Consider the following 19,922-nt stretch of genomic DNA (forward strand, 5'->3'; position numbering starts at 1 on the left):
CTGCTGAGGATCTGGAGCTACTGTATTTATGACAGGGTTTTGTAAACCTAAGACCTGCTATGAACTAAACCTCTGTCATTAATGACATTAGGAAAACATTAGTCAAAAAAAAACTTCAAACATTAATATGATACCTTGTGTCTTGTTAATACATTTGAATGAAATGTAATTGCTTTATGACTAAGTCGACAAACATTATATAACACATGACAGGTCACTAACTGGTATCACTACCATTTAAAAAGTTTGGGTTAGATTCTTTTGTTCGGTTTTTTAATACTTTTATTCATAAGCACTTATTCATCAAGTATTATATTGATGAAAAGTGACAGTAAAGACATTTTTAATGTTACAAAAGATTTCTATTTCAAATAATAAAATAAAAAGTTTTTTTGTTTTCATCAAAAAATCATAGAAAAAAATTTGGATTTCACATTGGATTATTTTCTGAGCAACAAATCAGCATATTAGAATGATTTCTGAAGGATCGTGTGACACTATGGCTGTAAAATTATGGCCTTTAAAAAAATCACCTTTGCCATCACAGGAATAAATTACATTTTTAAATCTAATAAAATAGAAAACAGCTAATTTAAATTATAATAATATTTCACAATATTACTATTTTTACTGTACTTTTACTGTACACAAATAAATGATCACAATTTCATAAACATTAAAAAAAATCTCACTTTTGTCCAGTAGTATACGTTTAAAATTGTATGAAATGCTTCAAAGGTTTTGTTTAGGCTGGTAAGCAACAACAAAGCAATGCACTAAAACTACTCAGAACACCTAAAGGCCCGGGTGTACTTCATTTTCCACGTCCTGCTCCGTCTCTTGCACAGTTGAGCATGCGACCCTTTCAAAGTATACTCCGTTAGCCGTGAATGCGGGAAGACACGAGTGGACTTTGTTTTCAAGAGTTCAAGTCATTCGCACATGCACTGTTGTAAGCGCACCGTCCACGAACCCTCCTGATGATGAAAATTACAGTGCGCGGACCCCGAAGTATACTCTGAGCTTTAGCATAGCAACACTCTGGCAATGACCAATATTTTATTATTTTTTTTAAATAAAAATTGGACAAATTTCCTTTTCAATGTATAGAGGCAAACAAGCAACTCTCACAATATTCTAATTTGACACATCTTAAAGGATCTACAGTTAACAAGAGGTATATCAGTTATGGCTGTGGTATGGATGCCATAACTTAATCTACTTGGCCTTTGCCAGAAATCCTCTATTAATAAGAAATGTATCGTTTTACAAAGCCCCTGGGGTGTTAAAAGAAGAGTCATTCACTTAATACTTCCTTTCAGTGCTGGAAGCAGTTTTCGTGCTCTTCCCTAAACCCCTAATCCTTCTGCCGCCACAACTAACGCCTTGGGAAAAAACCATCAACACAGGCTAAATAGTGATGTTATACAGTGTGACATTTCCCAGGTGCAGGATGGATAGAGAAGACAAGCCTCCTTTTTCCCCCTGAGAATTTAAATGTTGCGTACTGCTGCACACCGATGTGTGCCATTATGTCAAAAAAAGGCCTCACTAGGTTGTTCAAAAATGGGAACAAATTGCATGCTACCATGATCGTCTGACTCCACTGGTGGCTACCACTCGGCCTGCGGCTTCCCAGGGTTCAAGGCAGCTTAGGTATCTGGTGTGGAGCGGTTTGCATGGTGCTGTGTAGTTAGGCCCCTTGCCAGGCCATTCTGCTGGAATTTCCTGTCTGAATCGACTCCCTCCTCGTTCCTGGAGCGAGACAGAAAAGCCTTTTTAATTACACCGCTGCTGCCTGGCCTCTCAGGATATTATTATTGTTCTTGAGTGCTTCCTCTAAAGATGAGCTACTCTCAGTACAAAGCAGCCTGTCTCTCGGCTCCGTTCGGACATGAAAAGTGAATGTTTTTCCTCTACTTTGAGTACCCGTTGATAATGTCTACCACCTGCTATTGTCTTTAAAAGGATATAAAACCACAAGCTAATCCTGCAACAGAACGTGGATGCCTGGTTCTCACCAGGTCTTGACAGGATGTTTTGCACATTTTAAAAAAGATAATGGGGGACTGAAACAATACTACTTTTTGTTACCTAAACATTGTGCTAATTACATTTTTTACATTTATGTATGAATAATTTTTTATTTTTTTAATATATAAATTAATTGGGGGGGGGGGGGGGGGGTATAGAATAAAATAATAACATTTTTAGGGCTGTCCCCGACTATGGATTTTCATAGTCGAATCAGAATCGTCATGTCTTGCCTATAGTCGACTAATAGTCGAATCATGTGTATGGGGGTGGGGCTGGGGGCGGGGCTTTAACGTTTCAAAGCCGCGATGTACAGAAAATCACACAAAGATATAGAAGAAAATGTATAAAAACATTTTTGATCAATAAAACTAAGAAATAACATAAATAACTCCAGAAAGGCCACACTGCAGATTTGCATTTCACATGCAAATCAAATTAAATCGGCTAAATTACCTATGCGAGCAGGCCAGCCTACAGCACAACATTGATGCACCGAAAAAATAAACAATTAATTTACTAAATTAAATTAGAACAGAATATACCTTTCTAATAAATAAAAATACAAAACGAAATAAATCAGAATCAAGTCACAAGATGAGGAGCAAATGTGTGCAAAATGCCTAAAGTGCAGGGGAACATATATTCAAAACACAAGCCACAAATAGTTAGATTAGATAACCCTGACAGATTAATAAATAAAATAAAAATAAAGAAATTATTAAAATAACGATAGTAGCCAGAATTTTCAACTTTGTCTTTTTAACTGAAACAACAATAAATGCTAAACTGGAGAGGCAGTCTTTTTAGCTAAAAATGTTCACAGCATCCAAAAATAAAATTAGAACCGGCTGAAAAGTTTTGAAATCACTTGTAGGCCTACCTGATCGAGAGAACAAATCCTGAAAGTCTGTCACTCTGTCTGTCCGTTGGAGTCTTTTCAAATTGTGCGCGGATAAAATACATTCTAACGTGAAACACAGTCTATGCGTGAAACATGTTAACGTTGGCCGGCAGAAGTGCGATCATGGTTTTCCTGATGCTAAATCCAGCCTTGGAGAATATCCTGATGGTGTACATCCACACTTTAGATTTTCTTATCCCAGACATTGTTAAAGATTTAAATCCTTGCCGCGAAGACGCTCCTCTGTCGGTCACGGATTGAAAGTGAAACTTAAATCTGTCACGGGGTGTTTGGATTTATTCACGCACGTTAAAAAATATTTATTAAAAGCTTCTTTCTTTGCACATTTTTATATACAGCATTATCATAATAGGCTGAATATTAACGTATTGACATAAAAGCTAGTTTTATGTGAAATCAGACATTGAGCGCCCTCATATAGCCAAAGTGGCATGATCCTCGTTTCATAACACCTCTGCGAAGATTCGACCGTGAGATTGGTAGTCGAATCAGGCTCCTCCTATCGAAGCATCGAATCTTCGACTATTCGGGGTCACCCCTAAACATTTTACTTTAAAGTTTAGATGCATTCATTTAGATGCATTATGATTGGATTGCAGCAAAAAAATCATACATTTCGTAAGTATTTTGGTGAATTTTAATGTAATATTTTTAACCCTAGAATGTGCATAACAGAATATTTATATATTAAAATAATTGAAATGTACTTTAAAGTCATCATGAATTCAAAATTGACCATTCCTATTTTTTATGGAATATTCAATCAGAAAATGTCAAAATCTGTCATTTTATTCATAAGAATAAAATTAAGATGTTCTTAAAAATAAATTTAAGAAACCATCGAAAGATTTAGAGCATTCTTAAAAACAGTCTTGCGAACTTTTAATCTCAAATGTTCTGTATTATTATTATTATTATTTTAATTTTCACGAACCTGGCCACAGTCTGTTTTAGGGAGAATTTTTATGCTCAAACCTCTTGCCTTTGGTAGGAGAAAGTAGAGAAGAAAGTGGGTCAAACCATAAGATCACACCTGTGTATCTTCACGAGCGGTGTACTTTGGTCCTTTTTTTGCTCCAAAACCGATGGATGATGATGAAATAAGCCCTTCTCAGGCCATCCCTGCCTCATAAGTATTTGCCCTATCTCTGGTCAGAGTTAGTGCATCCAAGATTAGGTCATTCAGTGGTTGCCATCCAGAGAATGACTATTATATGATGTTTGGTCTTTTTTGCAGTGAATTTATGATGTTTAATGTGAAGCATTGCATTAGCTCAGTGAGAGAAGAAATGAAAAACTGCTCTTAGTAATGAACACTAAGCGTAGCTTTCTAAACGTTTTAGCTCATATATGATCCTCCACGCTTTACAGCACCAGTTCCCATCATTCTTAAACACACAGGAATCCCATGAGTTTCCAACGGCTTACTCAAGCGCTGACATGCTGCACACTTGGCCAAAGCATCAATGAATATGTTATGTATATGCATGCTTATTCTCATACACGCAAGCCCTCATTACGTTGGCCTCTACACCAGGATTTGAGTAATGCCTCTCTATATCCAACTCACCAAGGAAAGGGAGTCCACCTAATTGGCAAGGAAAAATGCTCTACTACAGCCTGAAAGTATGCAGTCATTTTGAGCTTTTGAGATGGATTTAAGCCATCACACCATCATCCCTCCCTGCAGTTGTGAAGTAGGCTGCTTACCTGTCAGTTGTATTTCCGCTTTTGACAGTGATGAAGGGGTTGAAGAGTTGATCATTTCTCCAGGACAAATTCCACTGGAAATACCAACATTTAAATCTAATGCAAGCTCACAAAGTACATTACCATACGCTGTTTTTTGTAAAGCTTTGGTTTCAAAAATGTGACTATTATTACAGCTCACAATCTTTGAATTGAGCAGACATTATGTTTGGATGAAGAAATTATAAACACTTGCAAAAACAAGAGAGAACCAACAAAAAATTAACTGATTATGTTAATCAATGTATGCATTTTCCTGTGAGCTTTTAGTTTTTCTTTGCAATGTTTTTGCAAAGTTTGGCAATGTTTTTGCTCATACTTAAACTATTTGAAAAAAGAAAAAGAAAAAAAATCCTCATATTTTGGTTTAATCAAACTTATAAGGTCATTAAAAACACATAACCCCTCTAGACATCACTTTTGGCCCCTGAAAAATTGTGCAGAAAACTTTTTAGTGAATTCGCCCCGGGTTGTTGGACACATTCTTTATAGTCTTGAATCAGGATAATGCATGCTTGAGAGTCACCATGATGATTGGAGTGAAAGCAGCAGCTCTGGAATGCTGACTCATATAGGTCTCCTCCTGATGGGCCCCTGAGAGGCTCCTGTGGCCCTTCCCCACCTTGATCTACCCTGATCTCCTCACAGGAGAAGATAATGATCTGAAGACTTTACCCCCATGTTCTCCGTTCTCAGGTCAAGTCTGACTCACCGGTGCATGTTATGCCCAAGAATTTTAATACAGGCGAGGAATGGGCACAGACAGACGCGCACAGGAGATGAGATGATGAGTCGATCCAAAAATAGCTTCAGGAGCTCATTAAGAGCAAATAGTAATGACAAACACACATTTAAGACGCAGACAGTATACTCTATTTAGTGCTTACTCAAAGATCTATAACCACCACCTCAAGTAAGTTCCAGTCATTAATGAAAGCATGTTGGTTTTTAACAAGACCCCCTTAAAAGCAATCAACCTTTTTATGACAGGAAGAGCATGTTTCAGTCCTCTCTTTTTCTAGTCCAGACAAATAAAAACTCATCATGAGAAACTGTAATTCACTCATTGCACATGTAAGACCACTAATATTGACGAAATCGTCTAAGTTTTCAAGCTCAGTTTTAAAATCAAACATAGTTTGGAATTAGCATGTTGCTAAGCTAACAACACCATACTTAGGCTTCAATAGGTTTACAAATAGGCTACATAGCACTTTGTGAACAAATACATTTTGAATAAATGTTTCTCCTTTTCTTCTTGTTTCTATGGTGTTATGCATAACGTGTTTGAGTTTAATGTGGTTTGAATCAGGGTTATTGTATTGTATTGTAAAACTAAAACCATAAAAAAAAAATATATATATATATATATACATGTATATATATTTAAATAAATGGAATTGATTTAATTTCAGCTAGTTTCCAAAATCTGATTTTAGTTTAACTAGATATACTAAAATAACTAAAACTGAAATAAAAAATAAATGAAACCCATATAGACGTTAAAAAACGAATAAAAATGACAAAACACACAGCAAAATTACCAAAACTTTAACTAAATAAATAAAATAATAATAATAATAATTTAAGCTGTTAATAAAAACTCTAATACTATCGCAATGATACTATAATAACACTGGATTGAATTGTGTGTGAGATATAAATAAATATATATATGCACAAAACACCCATCTTGTATTTTAGCCTCTGTCTTATTTGTCTTTTTTCTCTTCTGTCCTTGACTCCATAGCTCCTCATTTATTCTCAACCTTCCACACGCCGATTCCGATCGACATGCGACACCATGAGGGGAGGTACCATTACGAGCCACACCCTCTGCACTCCATGCATGGGTAAGTTTGCTTTGCACTTCGACATTAATTTTCCTCTGTCTGCACTGATGGAATCATCATTAATCAAGTCTCAAAGAAAAAAAATAACCTGTTGAGTCATCTTCCGTATAAAACACACAGATTCAGAACTTGCTGTGGTCAGGTCACACCCAGTACAGCAGTTTGTCTTCTGCGTGAAAGATTGTTCAGCTTTAGTCGGAGATGTGCAACACATGGAGAACAAATGTCCAAGTAGTGAGAAAAAAATGCCAACGTTTCAAGCAGTTTCATTTCACTGACAGAATATTAGCATGTCTCATCCTTGTAATATTTCATTGTTTTGGACAGCATCTGAGTCCGGCATTTACTGAAACCATTTTGGACGGTTTTGACGTTTAAACCTGGGAATAATAAGAAAGTCTTGGGTTTAAATATATTAAAAACAAATGAGAAAAAACAAATAAGACATTAAGTATTTTTTTAATCAGGATAAGCATTCCCTCAAGTTATGATAAAAATCATAATTAAAAATCATAAAATACAAAATAGGAGCATTTTCACATATATGAAGACTAACCTGAGAAACCATCGGTGCATTTGCATTAAAAATCCCAGATTTGATAGCGGTACATACTGTGAGCCCAGCGACACTAGAACAATTAATCACAGGATAGAACAGCCAGAGAAAGAGAATTCCTGGCCTCTCTCTTTCTGTGCTCTGGCTTCTTTGATTAATGTGACTTGGCCTTGACAGAGGCCCCCTAATTCATCAAGACCTTGATTTAGCTGTCCTTTTCACTGCCTGTGCCCAATTCACCTAATTACATGTATTGCACAGCAAATTAAGCACAATGTTATCTTTTGGAGTAGTAGTGGCAAGGGTCTGATTTAGTGATCGGATCCTATAGAAAGATTCATGATACATAGGTTTTATGCTCACCCTTAAGGTATACATCGTTGCCATATGTTAAAGTCGTTGTTAGAGGAACATTTAGGGTGTGTTCACACTTATAGTTTGGTTCGCTTGGTTTGTTTGGTCCGGACCACAAAAAAAAACATTTAGTCCTGGTTCACGTTGGCATTTTAGCACTGAACCTAAAGGCATAGGGAGGGATATGTTCACAATCTGATTGGTCAGCTTTTATTACGTAGACTTCACTTCAGAACTTATCGAACATCCAAAACAATGCTGTGTACTGGGATAAAGTCACTCGTTTTATGTACTGTGTATGATGGTATTTTGCCCTGATAAGAACTTAAGAGCTTATAAAATGTGTAAAGTAGTCGAAAAAACGGCAGGAATCCCTCCGTCACACACACAAACGAAGATCTTTTGCGAGGAGACATCTGTAACGAACTGTAACGGGCAACATCGCGACTCACTTATTCAAAGCATTCACACGTGGCAACCAAACATTGACACACTTACACAAACATTTGCGAAATGAATAAATACAATTAGATCTGTGCATTGGTGGTAGGGATTTTTCAATGTCTCTTTCTGTATCTTACACCAATAGGTAATAGGAGTCACTGAGTCATTAATTCAACTAATTTGTTCAAACATACTGATTAATTTATTAATGAAACTAGTGACTGTCTTAAAAAGTGATTTAATTGATTTGCTCTCTTAAAGGACAAGTTCGGTATTTTACACTTAAAGCCCTGTTTACAGATCGTATCTGAAGAAATACAACGGTTAAGATTAAAATTTGGACACATGCTGCTGTCCCGAGAATTTTTGGTTTATTTCGCTTCCCCCCCCCCCACCCCCACAATGGTTGTCTATATGCACTGGAAGATTCCGTCCTAAAAACACATTAAACTTTCGTTTACAAAGACGTGAAACTCACCGAGTGGTCAGGGGTGTTCACTGATATGTTCACTCAAAAATCGCTGAAAATATGCATTCCAACAGGTTTTATCGTAGTTTTTGTCCAACTCCATTGACTTAATAGGACGTGCTGTGAGACTGCAGCACCTTTACAGTATTACTCCGCCGCTTCTTCTTCTGCTTCTTCTGTGTATTCAATGAAATGCCCGTGGTTTGCTTGCAATTGGCAAAGGTGCATTATCGCCACCAACTGGGCTGGAGTGTCTATTATTCAAGCTCTCAACAGAAGAATCACGGGTGTGACGCGTTTGGCAAAATAGGTCCACAAAAGCGAAATAAACCTAAAATTCTCGGGACAGGAGCATGTGTCCAAATTTTTATCTTAACCGTTCTATTTCATCAGATACGATCTGTAAACAGGGCTTTAAGTGTAAAATACCGAACTTGTCCTTTAAATGATTCATGCAAACACTGATTCATTCCGGGATGCAGCGGTTGTAAGTTACTCAATATTAACATCTTCATTTATTGTCATGTAACACTGGCAATCGTGATATTTTGGCTTGTGAGCTGCAGTTTAAAATAGTGGTTTGTGTCTATTCAGATATGCTGCTGATATGTGTTTGCCAAAAAATCTTCCAAAGCAATCAAATCTCTCCCCACACGCATAAATAGGAATAGTTGACAAGTCTTCAAGATGAATGTCTAAATGTTTGTAGAGTATTTCAACATTTAAACAAAGCAATTAGCATCCAGAATCCTTCCCCCAAACCTCAATGACAGCAGATTGAATGAGCAAATGATGTGTTTTTCTCAAAAGAATTTTTCTTTTGGAAAACATTTTCAGATTGCAGTGGTATCAAGCACCACCCAACATTTTTTTCAAACCAATGAATGTACTAAAAAGAAGTTGTCTAAACTAATAAGTCTTTTTATATAGTGAAGGGACATTTTGCACATATCTTTTGGTAAATGTGATGGTAGATAATGCATGTTTGTAAGTTTTGGACATACAGTAATACTGCAGAGAAAGAGAGTGACTGGAGAGCAAGCATTGAGTTTGGAAAAGGTTCCCACGGCCGCCACAGTGGCAGTTGACTGCAGTCTCTGTGGGATAAGATGTGATTTATCTAAATCAGAGCACCTGACCAGAGATGTGGCATACAGATATTCTCTCTGGTGTCAGCAGGGAATAGGCATATTCTGAATATTTCCACAGTGCCTGCGGAATGAAATAACACATTGTCAAAATATGAGCATTTCTAAAGTTCACAGAAGCATATATATATATATATATATATATTATATTATATTATATTATATTATATTATATTATATTTTATAACTTGTCATGACCGTTTCAAGTTACATATCAAGTCGGTGGTTTTTTCAAAGGTTTTCTACAGCAGTTAGGTCACGAGGAACATTGCTAATGACTGCTGTAAGATGGTAACAGTACCTTCACGATATTGTTGCATCAGTCACTGCCTTTTTTTTATTGTGTGTGGTAATAGAGACACTAAAAAGATTGTCAAATGGAGACAGTTATTGTGTTTTGTTACTATGGGCTGGTACCACCCATGGTGCTACGATGGAAGACTGCTAAAAATGACAGGTAGCTATTAAGAAGAAGCTCTCTAAATGCACCATGACATACCCTGTCTATGACTAAGGTCTCCTCAACTTTTCAAGTACCATCTTGTCAGAGAGAGGGCGTAACAACAAGACCATGGCTATCATTCTTGTCAGTAGGGGCCCACTTTTTCTTATCCCCTGACAGGTAAAGTTGTAAATAATGGCTTATTATTGAAGGTTCAAACACCCAGAGCAGTTTTCCTGATTTATTAATGCGTTGACATGTTGTCTTGTCGATTTTGACTGTCTGGCGAACACTGAGAAATGTGGGAATGTACCCAAAACTGGGTTAATATGTGTTTATGTATATTTAAGGGTTGTCTCTCACTGTTGTTGACATACTTTCTCATAGTAGTTCAATTATGGCAGGCAAGACTTCAAAACCACTGTAAATATTACTCCAAATCTTTAATTATGTGCCAGTAAGGCTGAGAATTCATAATGACATTATGCTTCAAGTCAGCATGAAATCAAAATTAATCCTGTTTACTTTTTTAATGCATATTGCTGGACTTCTTGTGCATGATTTGTTTTACAGAAGTAAAGAGGGTTGCAATTGGTGTTTCATGTTGGCTTTAAGATTTAGTCGGGGGTAAAAAAAAAAAAAAAGTGTGTAAAGAATCAGTACATTAAGAAAGAATACTCCCCTACTAACAATAGAGTTTGTCAATGTAAAGAAGGCAATTTCTGTCAAGCTGTCTTCTGCATCAAATATATTTGTGTGTTTTTAATTAACCATTTTAATTGACATCTTTTGATGTTCAGTTTGGGTCACTGAAACCAATGGTCACAATATTTACAATACAACCATCATGACATTTTCTGTGGTGATGCCATCTGTTGTCATACTGTTGTCAGTGATCAAGATGACAACCAAAACGTGCTTATGGCCACATACAGATAACACACCTTTGCTGGCAGTTTGCAAAATCATAGCACTATTGCAGGCGAATATTAATTTTGAGCACTTGCTTCACCCCCACCCCCCTCTACAAATGGGGGGAGGGTTTGGTGGTTTGTGTATGGCGAGTCTGTTTTCTTTCAGCTCCTCAAGAACAGAGACGTCTTTATGGCTATCCTTTCAAGGAGGCTTATGGCAGAAAGTTGGCAACAGGACAAGCCTGGTAGTCTGCAGGCGTTTACTGGAAACTGAGCACGACTCCGGCTGGGTGCAAGTTGGCCTCCGAACAGAGATGGTATAAATGAGAGACTGAGATGAAGCCAGACTGTGCCAAGCATAATGCATCTGATACCTGCCATTCAGATAGTCACTGTAGGCCTTGCTCACATCTCATTAAAGGTACAAAAAACGGTTTATCCCTTTTTGAAAAATGCATGTATTAAAGCAATGGTTTCAAATTCTGTCATCATTTACTCACCCTCATGTCGTTTTAAACCTGTAGTCTTTCTTTAGGTCACTGTAGAAGGAGATGTTAAGCAGAATGTTCACACTGCTGCATACAATGAAAGTGAATTGTAATCGGGGTCTGTCAAACTACAAAAATACATCATAAGTGCAATAACTTCTTATGAAGTCATAGATTAGTTTTGTGTGATAGACCAAAATTCAAGTTATAATAATTAATTAATTATTCCTCCCCTCGGTTCTCAAATGTTGTTTGTGCAATCTGAATATGCACATATGCATCATAATCAATTACTAACCACACAATAACCAATGGCTTTTGGCATCATCAATATCAACATACTGTTACATGTCTTGATGTTATATTGGGAGACTGTTTAAGTCCCATGTCAAAAATCAATCTATATGGTGTTTTTAATATGTTTAAGACAAACCATGTGCAAATTCATAAGTCAACACCATTGCTGAGTATTTTCTTCTTAAAACTGCAGTGAACCAAAGAGAGTCTCAAAAACGTGGTTTGAAATCGCTGGTGTTTCTGACATCACAAACTACCTTGTAACCAATTGCGTCAATGTGTGATCGTCAACGAGTGGATCTCTGAGATGGTGTGAGTGAGTGGAGGCAGGGCTAATTTGCATTTTCATAGAACCTTGTATACTAAAAATGTCATTTTGGTAATCAAAGATTAGTTTTAAGGGATAAAATGATTGACTCCAGGGGGGCTTTAAATAATTAGCTAATTAAATTTCAGTTTGTGCCTCACATAAAGCTTAAGAAAATGTAAAATATAATCATTTTACATGTTTGGCCCTGTTTACACCTGTTTACCCTGAATAGCCCTGGTATTAAGATGCGTTTTGGTCGATCAGATCACATTTGGAAGACACTAAATACAGGTGTAAACGGGGTCTAAAACGTTTTGAGCTTGTCCACTTTCGACCACTTCCAGAGGTAGTTGAACCTCTGGAAAAAGGGCCTATGATACTTTTAAAGTGCTTTTGGTCATTTTTTGCAACTTGACAGGCCATGTTCACCATTCACTTTCATTGTATGCAAAAGAGCAGGACTGAACTTTCTCCTTGGTTTGAAAACAGTGAGTAGATGATGACAGAACTGTTACTTTAAAGATTTGGCACATAACTAAATGCATTTTGATGGAGGCAATCTGTAATCCTCTTCATTCACGTGTCAAACAAATGTAAACAACGCACACTTTCATAAAAGAAATATTCCCCTTTCATTCAGGCAAAGGCTTTTTTTTCTCCCCCATTGAGTATGGTCTAATTTTCCTCGATACAAAATGAATGTGTAGCTATAGTTGTAGCCTGCTTGCCATCAAATCCCCAGAAGAACCGACCATCCCCCCATAATTTGCAGCCCGAGTGCAGAACACACCCTTGTGGAACGCAGGCTCTGATTCATACGCATGGTCATTTCCTCTCCCAGTGGAAAGTGAAGTAGTATGGGGACATAGACAGGTCTGCTTTATTTAACACTGTCTGACATTCCCTCTGTGTTCAAGAACGCTCCATTTAGGGACTCAACTGTAACAGAGCTCTCTCGAATACTTCATTCTGATTGGTCAAACACAGCATTAGCCAGTCAGAATCAGATTTACATTAGGTTCCAGATCATATAATTGGGTTTATTGTGCAATAATGACCAGCTGTTTTTTTTTTTATGACCTTTCTGTATCTCAAAGAGTAGATCATTGCAGTATAGCAACGGCAAGGTCATGGGTTCACTTTGAATAAAAGTGTTTGCCAAATGCATAAATGTAAATGTGGGACATCAGGTTCTGATCTTGCTCTCCTCCAAGTGTTTAACCACTGTATACTATGTCATTAAGGGAACCACACGCACACATCTCTTCAAAGTCCTCTTGCTACTGAAGATCAGAGATGTGTGCTCTACTTTAAGGAAATGTAAGAGTTACAGCTGCCTCCTGGCTGGTGTTCTTTGGACTGGCACGATATACCTGCCAAGACGTGACACATTTATATCCTCACCTTGACCCTGTGGGCTATCTGTGAACTTCTGCCCCATTATCTTGTTCTACACACCAGCCTCTTCAAACAGTGACTGAGAAATGGGGAGGGAGAATTAAGCAGTCTCATCATAACACTTCAGGCGTGTGTCTTCAGAGGCATCAATCCCACGCAAACATTACAACCAACCATGTACTACAGCTCTCTCAGTTTCTACTTGTTCAATACCTCAGGCGTAAAGGGAGGAGTAGCTTGTCTATGTTTGGGAGTTGTGAAAAAAAAAAAAATATGACCAGTTTGACAGTAAAGGTCTGAAGCCCAAACCCAAGGTTTGAAGTCCAAGATCCTTTTTGACCCAATTGGTGCTTTCAGATGTTACATCTGGACCTGGAGCATTTTTTAAAGCCCTAAGTGGGCTGAGCCGGCCGTCGCTCCGGGATAATCGAAAATGGGCAAAAAGGTGGGATTAGCTGAGGTGACGTGTTGGCAAACAGACAGCAGACAAACGGCTAAGAGTGGCAACAGCGCAATCCATCTGTCACTCAAGTGGCCATGCCATTAATTATGCATAACTTTTTAAGGCTTAATATAATTTTAAATGGATGAGTTATAAAAAAGAAAAAATTCACCCCCCTCATAGTTGTCATGAAGGGCAAAATTAGCTATATAGACCAAAACCACTTTTTGTACCAGGCTGTAAAAAAAAAATTCTGCTGTAAAGTTGGGCATATTAACATGGGGGTCTAGGGGACTGACTTCCTTTTGGAACCTGTCTCTTGTTGCCAGGCAATGAATTGCAGTTTAAGTCACTTCCGTGTTGGATTCAAGAGAGAAATCGGAAGGTTGCCGCTTGGTTGTATCTTTTATTTATATATATATATATATAAACATATATAAACATATATATTTTTTTTAAATCTTGAAACATCATTGTAACATTAAAACAAGAAAAACAACAATTTGCCAATAAGGTAAGAAAAATAAACCGTTAGTTAGATCAGCTCTATAATTGAAGATATGTTTTTTGATTTAAAAAAAAATCTGAATATTTATCATTTAGCTTCTCAGGCAAACTTTTGAGAATGTTTAGACATTTTGAATGGAAGACAAGACAAAGTTTTAAAGTCTAGATTGTCGAATCACACTGTTCATGAACCATTTTATTTCTTTACTTTACTTTAATATGCAACATATTTCAAAGTGAAACTGGATATTCAAGGAGAAAAAAAGATTGGATGAGATTTAATTGTATCCATCAGAAATGTGTTGAATTGTGAAAAGTGAGCGTTACATACCAGAAAGGAGCCAAATGGATTTGTGATGTCATCTAAAAGGGAAAGTCAATGAACCGTGCTCCATACAATCAGGAATATGCATTAAGGAAGTAAATGGTAATTTCCTGATGAGTTCCGAGCTTGTTTTAAGTGGAAATAATTAAGGTCTGTCACTGACACAGTGATAAAGATAGGGATGGTAAAAAGTATTTTCACGTGACTTTAAGACATGGATTTACACAGAGGTTTCCTAATTACGCTACACTTAAGCACTTAAACTATGTGGCAGCCTGTCTTTGTGTAAGAAACTAATTGTGGTCTTCTTTTTCTTTGTCTTTTGCTAGACCTCATGGATTAGCTGGCAGTCCAGTTATCTCTGATATCTCTCTCATCCGACTATCGCCTCACGCTGCAACTACCGGAGAATCCCCCTTCAATCCACCACACCCGTATGTCAACCCACACATGGAGCACTACCTGCGCTCAGTCCACAGCAGCCCCACTCTCTCCATGATCTCCGCAGCACGAGGACTGAGCCCTGCTGACGGTGAGTGGCATATTGTTCTCCATGTACCAGTGTGCTGTTGTCGCTGACAAATACACTACCGTTCAGTAAGAAATTAATACTTTTATTCAGCAAGGACACTTTAAATTGATCAAAAGAGACATAGATTTGTATAGTGTTACAAAAGATTTCTAATCCACATATATGCTGCTCTTTTGAACTAACTATTCATCAAAAAAAATGTATTCATGGCTTCCACAAAAATATTAAGCAGCACAACTGTTTTTAACATTAATAATAATAACGAATGTTTCTTGAGCAGCAAATCATCATATTAGAATGATTTCTGAAGGATAATGTGACACTGAAGACTGAAGGGATGAAATTTAGCTTTGACGTCACTGGAATAAGTTACATATTAAAATAGTAAACCGTTCTTTTAAATTGCAATCATATTTCACAATATTACTGCTTTTATATAAATAAATAAAAATGCAGCCTTGTTATGTTTAGCATAAGAGATTTCTTTCAAAAACATTTAAACCTCTTTCCAACCCCAAACTTTTGAACTGTACTGTAAAGTCAGCTGTAAATTCAAATTTTCATTTATTCACCCTTATGTATTTCTATACTCCATATGACTTTTTCTTTTGTTAAAAACAAAAAGAGATGTTTAGCAAAATGTTCACATTGCTTGTTTCTGTACAATGGAAGTGAATTGTGACAAAGCTTCAAAAATGAATAAAACCACCATAAAATTAATGTGATTCATGTGTGATTCAAAAAGAAAGAGAGCCACCCAGGTACATTAACTTCGCTTAAAACATTAAAAAGTCTAACAGGTTTGGAATGACATTAGTGTGTGTGTATTTGTGTGTGCGTGTAAAAATGCTAATATGTGCCAGTAAAAATCCAAGAGCACTTTCAAATCACCCATTGTACCACCTAAAAATGGATTGTGTGTTTATGGGAGTATGTCTAGGAGGAAGAATACAAACATTGGTTAAGGAGGAAAGAAGTTAATGGTTCTGCTCCTCCACAAACTCAAACACCACAGAAGCTCTCTACCATTGTTTATCTCCTTTATTGTGTCAATGACTTGGACATTTGGAATGCTAAAAACATTACTGTGTAGACCGGCATGTAAGCCTGAATATTATTGAGAAAGAAACAATTTCCCAGACATTATCTCCCTTGCCATAAAGCATGGTCCTCTCTGCCCTGTTACTATAACAGGTTGGGACGAGCACCCCAAACCAGAGATAAGTCACCAAGCACATTCTCCTTCCAGTAATGGCTCTGCTTTCACACTTAAATAAGCAATGTGGAAAAGATTGTGTTGGTGATTAAATGGCGGCAGAGATAATGGAAGGAATTGAGCTTGAATGAATCCAAATAAAACCTAAAAAGCCTTTTTTGACTGTCTCATATACACCGTGTTCCCAACAGTTCACCTACACTTTAAAAGGTCTCACATAAAATAATTATAGGTGATTAATTCAATGATTTGCATAAAATGCCACGCTAATCCTAGTCTAAACTGGATTTTTTTTTTAGCTCTACATCCATTGTGTCCGCACATTATACAGTCAACTAACTTTGTGATAGAGCTTCAGTCTTGCAGAAGTCAATCATGTTCTCTGTTTAACAGACGGTCCTTAAAGAATTGCTGATTAAGATCACTGAAGATGTCCCAAGCCCCAAAGCAGTGTTCTGACTGCTGATCTGCCTTCATTGGTCGACTGCCTCAGGGCTTTTTTAGCCCCAGCCTCTGCTGCACCCCTCCTTACACCGTTTCTGAGCCCCTCTAGGGACGCAGTTATACGATCCGGCGAGCGTGGAGAAAATAAACGGCCTTGTTCTGCCATGAATCCAGCACAAACACACGCCTGTTCTTTTTTAACCTCGCTCGGGCCTAATTGTTCCTGATAGAGCTGTTATGGTATGAATGGCCAAGCAAGCAAGAATGGGGTGGAACCCTCCCCCCATCCTGAGCGTCCCATAACTTAAGCAGCATGGGCGTGAATTGCTGTTATTTCTTCGTCGTAGGCGAGTGTTACGGAAATAACGTTGGAGGCACTAATGGTTATCTGACCTCAGCAGACAGAAAAATAAATATATCACTTGCATGTATTGCCTTTGACACCTTTAGATTAGCGTTTACTAGGTGCAGGTGTTAAAGTTTAGGCAAGGGGCTTAAGGGGAAGGGGAGAGCAAAGTAAGCTGTGCCACTTTTTACTTTTAGGCATATTTCAAGATGTCTACTATAAACAATATATTAAATAGAAAACCGTTATTTTAAATTGCAGTTTTTACTGTATTTTTGATCAATTAAATACAGATTTTTTACTTTCAATGTTATTAAACAGTTCATTACTCAGCATTTGTAATATTTAATATTTGAAAGCTTACTATCAATATTAGTTAAGCCACTGGCACAACTTGCCCCAAATCATCTGGTTCACAAAATGCTTTATTGAATAATTCATGGCTAGATAATTTACATTTTGTGTTTTTATAATTAAAAACTGGTAAGCATTTTTTGACAAAAAAAAAAAAAAAAAGTACAACTTTTCTCATGTACATCTCTCATAAGCAGCAGTATATTGTATTTAAATACTGTATAAGGTCATGTGACAAACATTGTGCAGGGAACTATACGTCCAACCTCACTTTTCCCCACCTATGTGTTTGTGTGACTCCTGAAATACTAAACTCTTTTCTGTCTTAGCAGTGACCCATGAACACCTGAAGGAGCGGAGCTTGTTTGGCCTGCCCCCTCCCCCCCCTGGGGCCAACCCCTCAGAGTACTATCACCTCATCACCAGTCACCGCAGCCCTTACGGAGACCTGCTCATGCAGACGGGGGCCGCGGCTGCTCATCTCCCTGACTACATGAGCCCAGTGGACAGTGAGTTATTCTCCACGAGTACAGCACTAACCAATATACTACATCCATTCTATCACCTTAAAGGGGTGGTTGATTTCATTTTTCTAACTTTAGTTAGTTTGTAATGTTGCTGTCAACATTACAACATCTGCAAAGTTACAAAGCTCAAAGTTCAAAGCAAAGGGAGATATTTTCTTTTGAAGAAATTGCTTTTTAAGGACTACAAGGGACTACACGACATTCCATCCTGGTTAGTGACATCGTGAACCCTAAAATTTACATAAACCCCGCCCCCAGGATCGCGATTTATAGATTATCGTGACACAATATGCTAATCAATGATTAGAAGATAACTACACATAAGCTACATAAATTCATCTACTAACCATTCAGAAATGTAGTCTACATGTTGTCACTTCTTCTTGAGTCTCTCCATCTTTTTCCAACTCCGGTTTGAACATAAAAGGCTAAAAGTGAGGTAATCGTAGCTGCTAACACACTAGCTCTTGAAGCTCCGCCCTCTGTGCCGGGAGCAGCAGCTCATTTGCATTTAAAGAGACGCACACAAAAACAGTGCATTTTTGCTCACCCTCAAAAAGTAACAATTTTAACATGCTATATAATATAATATAATAATATCTGTGGGATAGTTTGAGCTAAAACTTCACATACACACTCTGGGGACATATTTAGCATCTTGTGAAAAGGTCATTATACCACCCCTTTAAAGAATTTGTGCTGCAATACTTTGTTTCATGTGAAGAGAGCTAGAAGTAAGCATTGGGTTCCCAGGGTGCCACTTAAAAAAGTCGCAAATGTGACAAAATGTACATTTGCGACAATAATGTCAGATCTAATATTAAAATGAAAGAATGAAAACTTTGTCAATTTGTGGCCTTGTCAGATTTCATCTGATTAGCAGTCATCAGTTTACATTAATTCAACTAATTAATGCAAGGCTTATTCCAATATCTATTATAGCGACCCTTGAATGGCTGTCTGAGACATTTCGGAATGCAACAATGCACAAAAATGTGTTAGTGTAGCCAGAAGTGTTTGCATTCACATACTTTTGTTGAATATTTTGTGGCCTTTAAATCAATCTGATTACCAACTCATGCATCTTTAACTGCATGTTGCTGCCATTTAAACAGCAATTTTTTTACACTGTAAATATATTCTAATATTTTAACAATTTAAAATAAGTAAGGAAAAAAGCAATTGCAGTTTTGTAAAATAAACAAAGTCATTTGGCTCCTAAAAGTAAAAATTAATCCAAACCTCGGGTTTTTTTTTTTTTTTGGACCCCTGCTTCTCCAAGAGTGTAAACACTGTGGCTTTGTGGTGCTTTCAAAATATTGTTCTGTAGGTTTAAATGGGCCGACATGTCCATTTCTAACTCAACCAATGGTGATTTTGACTTTTGTATATCGAGCGGGACAAACAGGGGGAGTATGGAATACCTGTTTGGAGATAATCTTTATTTTTCCAATTCTGATTAATGCCACTACTAGCGCTGAAACTTTAGACGACATCAACAACAACAAAAAATCTGTCTTACTTACAGGACCAAAATTAGATGCAATCAGTACCAGTGTTATTTTAGTATAATTGATATACTATTATAGTTTTTTTTTGGTTTGTTTTTTTTACCTTTTTCATGGTTTTTTTCCCCCAGGTTTTAGTAATTTTGCTGTGTGTTTTTGTAATTGTTAATACTTCAAGTTAGACTAAACAAAAATGGATAAAAAATTTCCTTGGCAACTAGCTGAAATAAAATAATTTTAAGTTTTATATATATAGTTAATAATTATAATAATAATAATTATTATTATTTCAGTCAACATTTAAATCATTTTATTTTAAATAACAATAAATGTTTTTCTT

The 19,922-nt window shown here is 37.0% G+C and overlaps 1 protein-coding gene across 3 annotated transcripts in view; it reads left to right on the plus strand.

Moving 5' to 3' along the window:
• The window catches only part of gli2a (GLI family zinc finger 2a), a 77,577-nt gene that overhangs the window by 36,514 nt on the left and 21,141 nt on the right, over window positions 1–19,922 (plus strand). The window contains exons 3-5 of one of the 3 annotated variants that reach the window (XM_082175933.1): window positions 6,459–6,561; window positions 14,985–15,187; window positions 17,877–18,056. In XM_082175933.1, the coding sequence (XP_082032059.1) occupies window positions 6,459–6,561; window positions 14,985–15,187; window positions 17,877–18,056 (486 nt within the window). Of the gene's footprint in view, window positions 1–6,458; window positions 6,562–9,689; window positions 11,310–14,984; window positions 15,188–17,876; window positions 18,057–19,922 lie in introns of those variants that run through there. The other 2 variants (XM_082175934.1, XM_082175935.1) reach the window with 2 other exon arrangements.

This window comes from Leuciscus leuciscus (genome assembly GCF_965113295.1).
Source record: "Leuciscus leuciscus genome assembly, chromosome: 7".
In the NCBI taxonomy this organism is placed as follows: domain Eukaryota; kingdom Metazoa; phylum Chordata; class Actinopteri; order Cypriniformes; family Leuciscidae; genus Leuciscus; species Leuciscus leuciscus.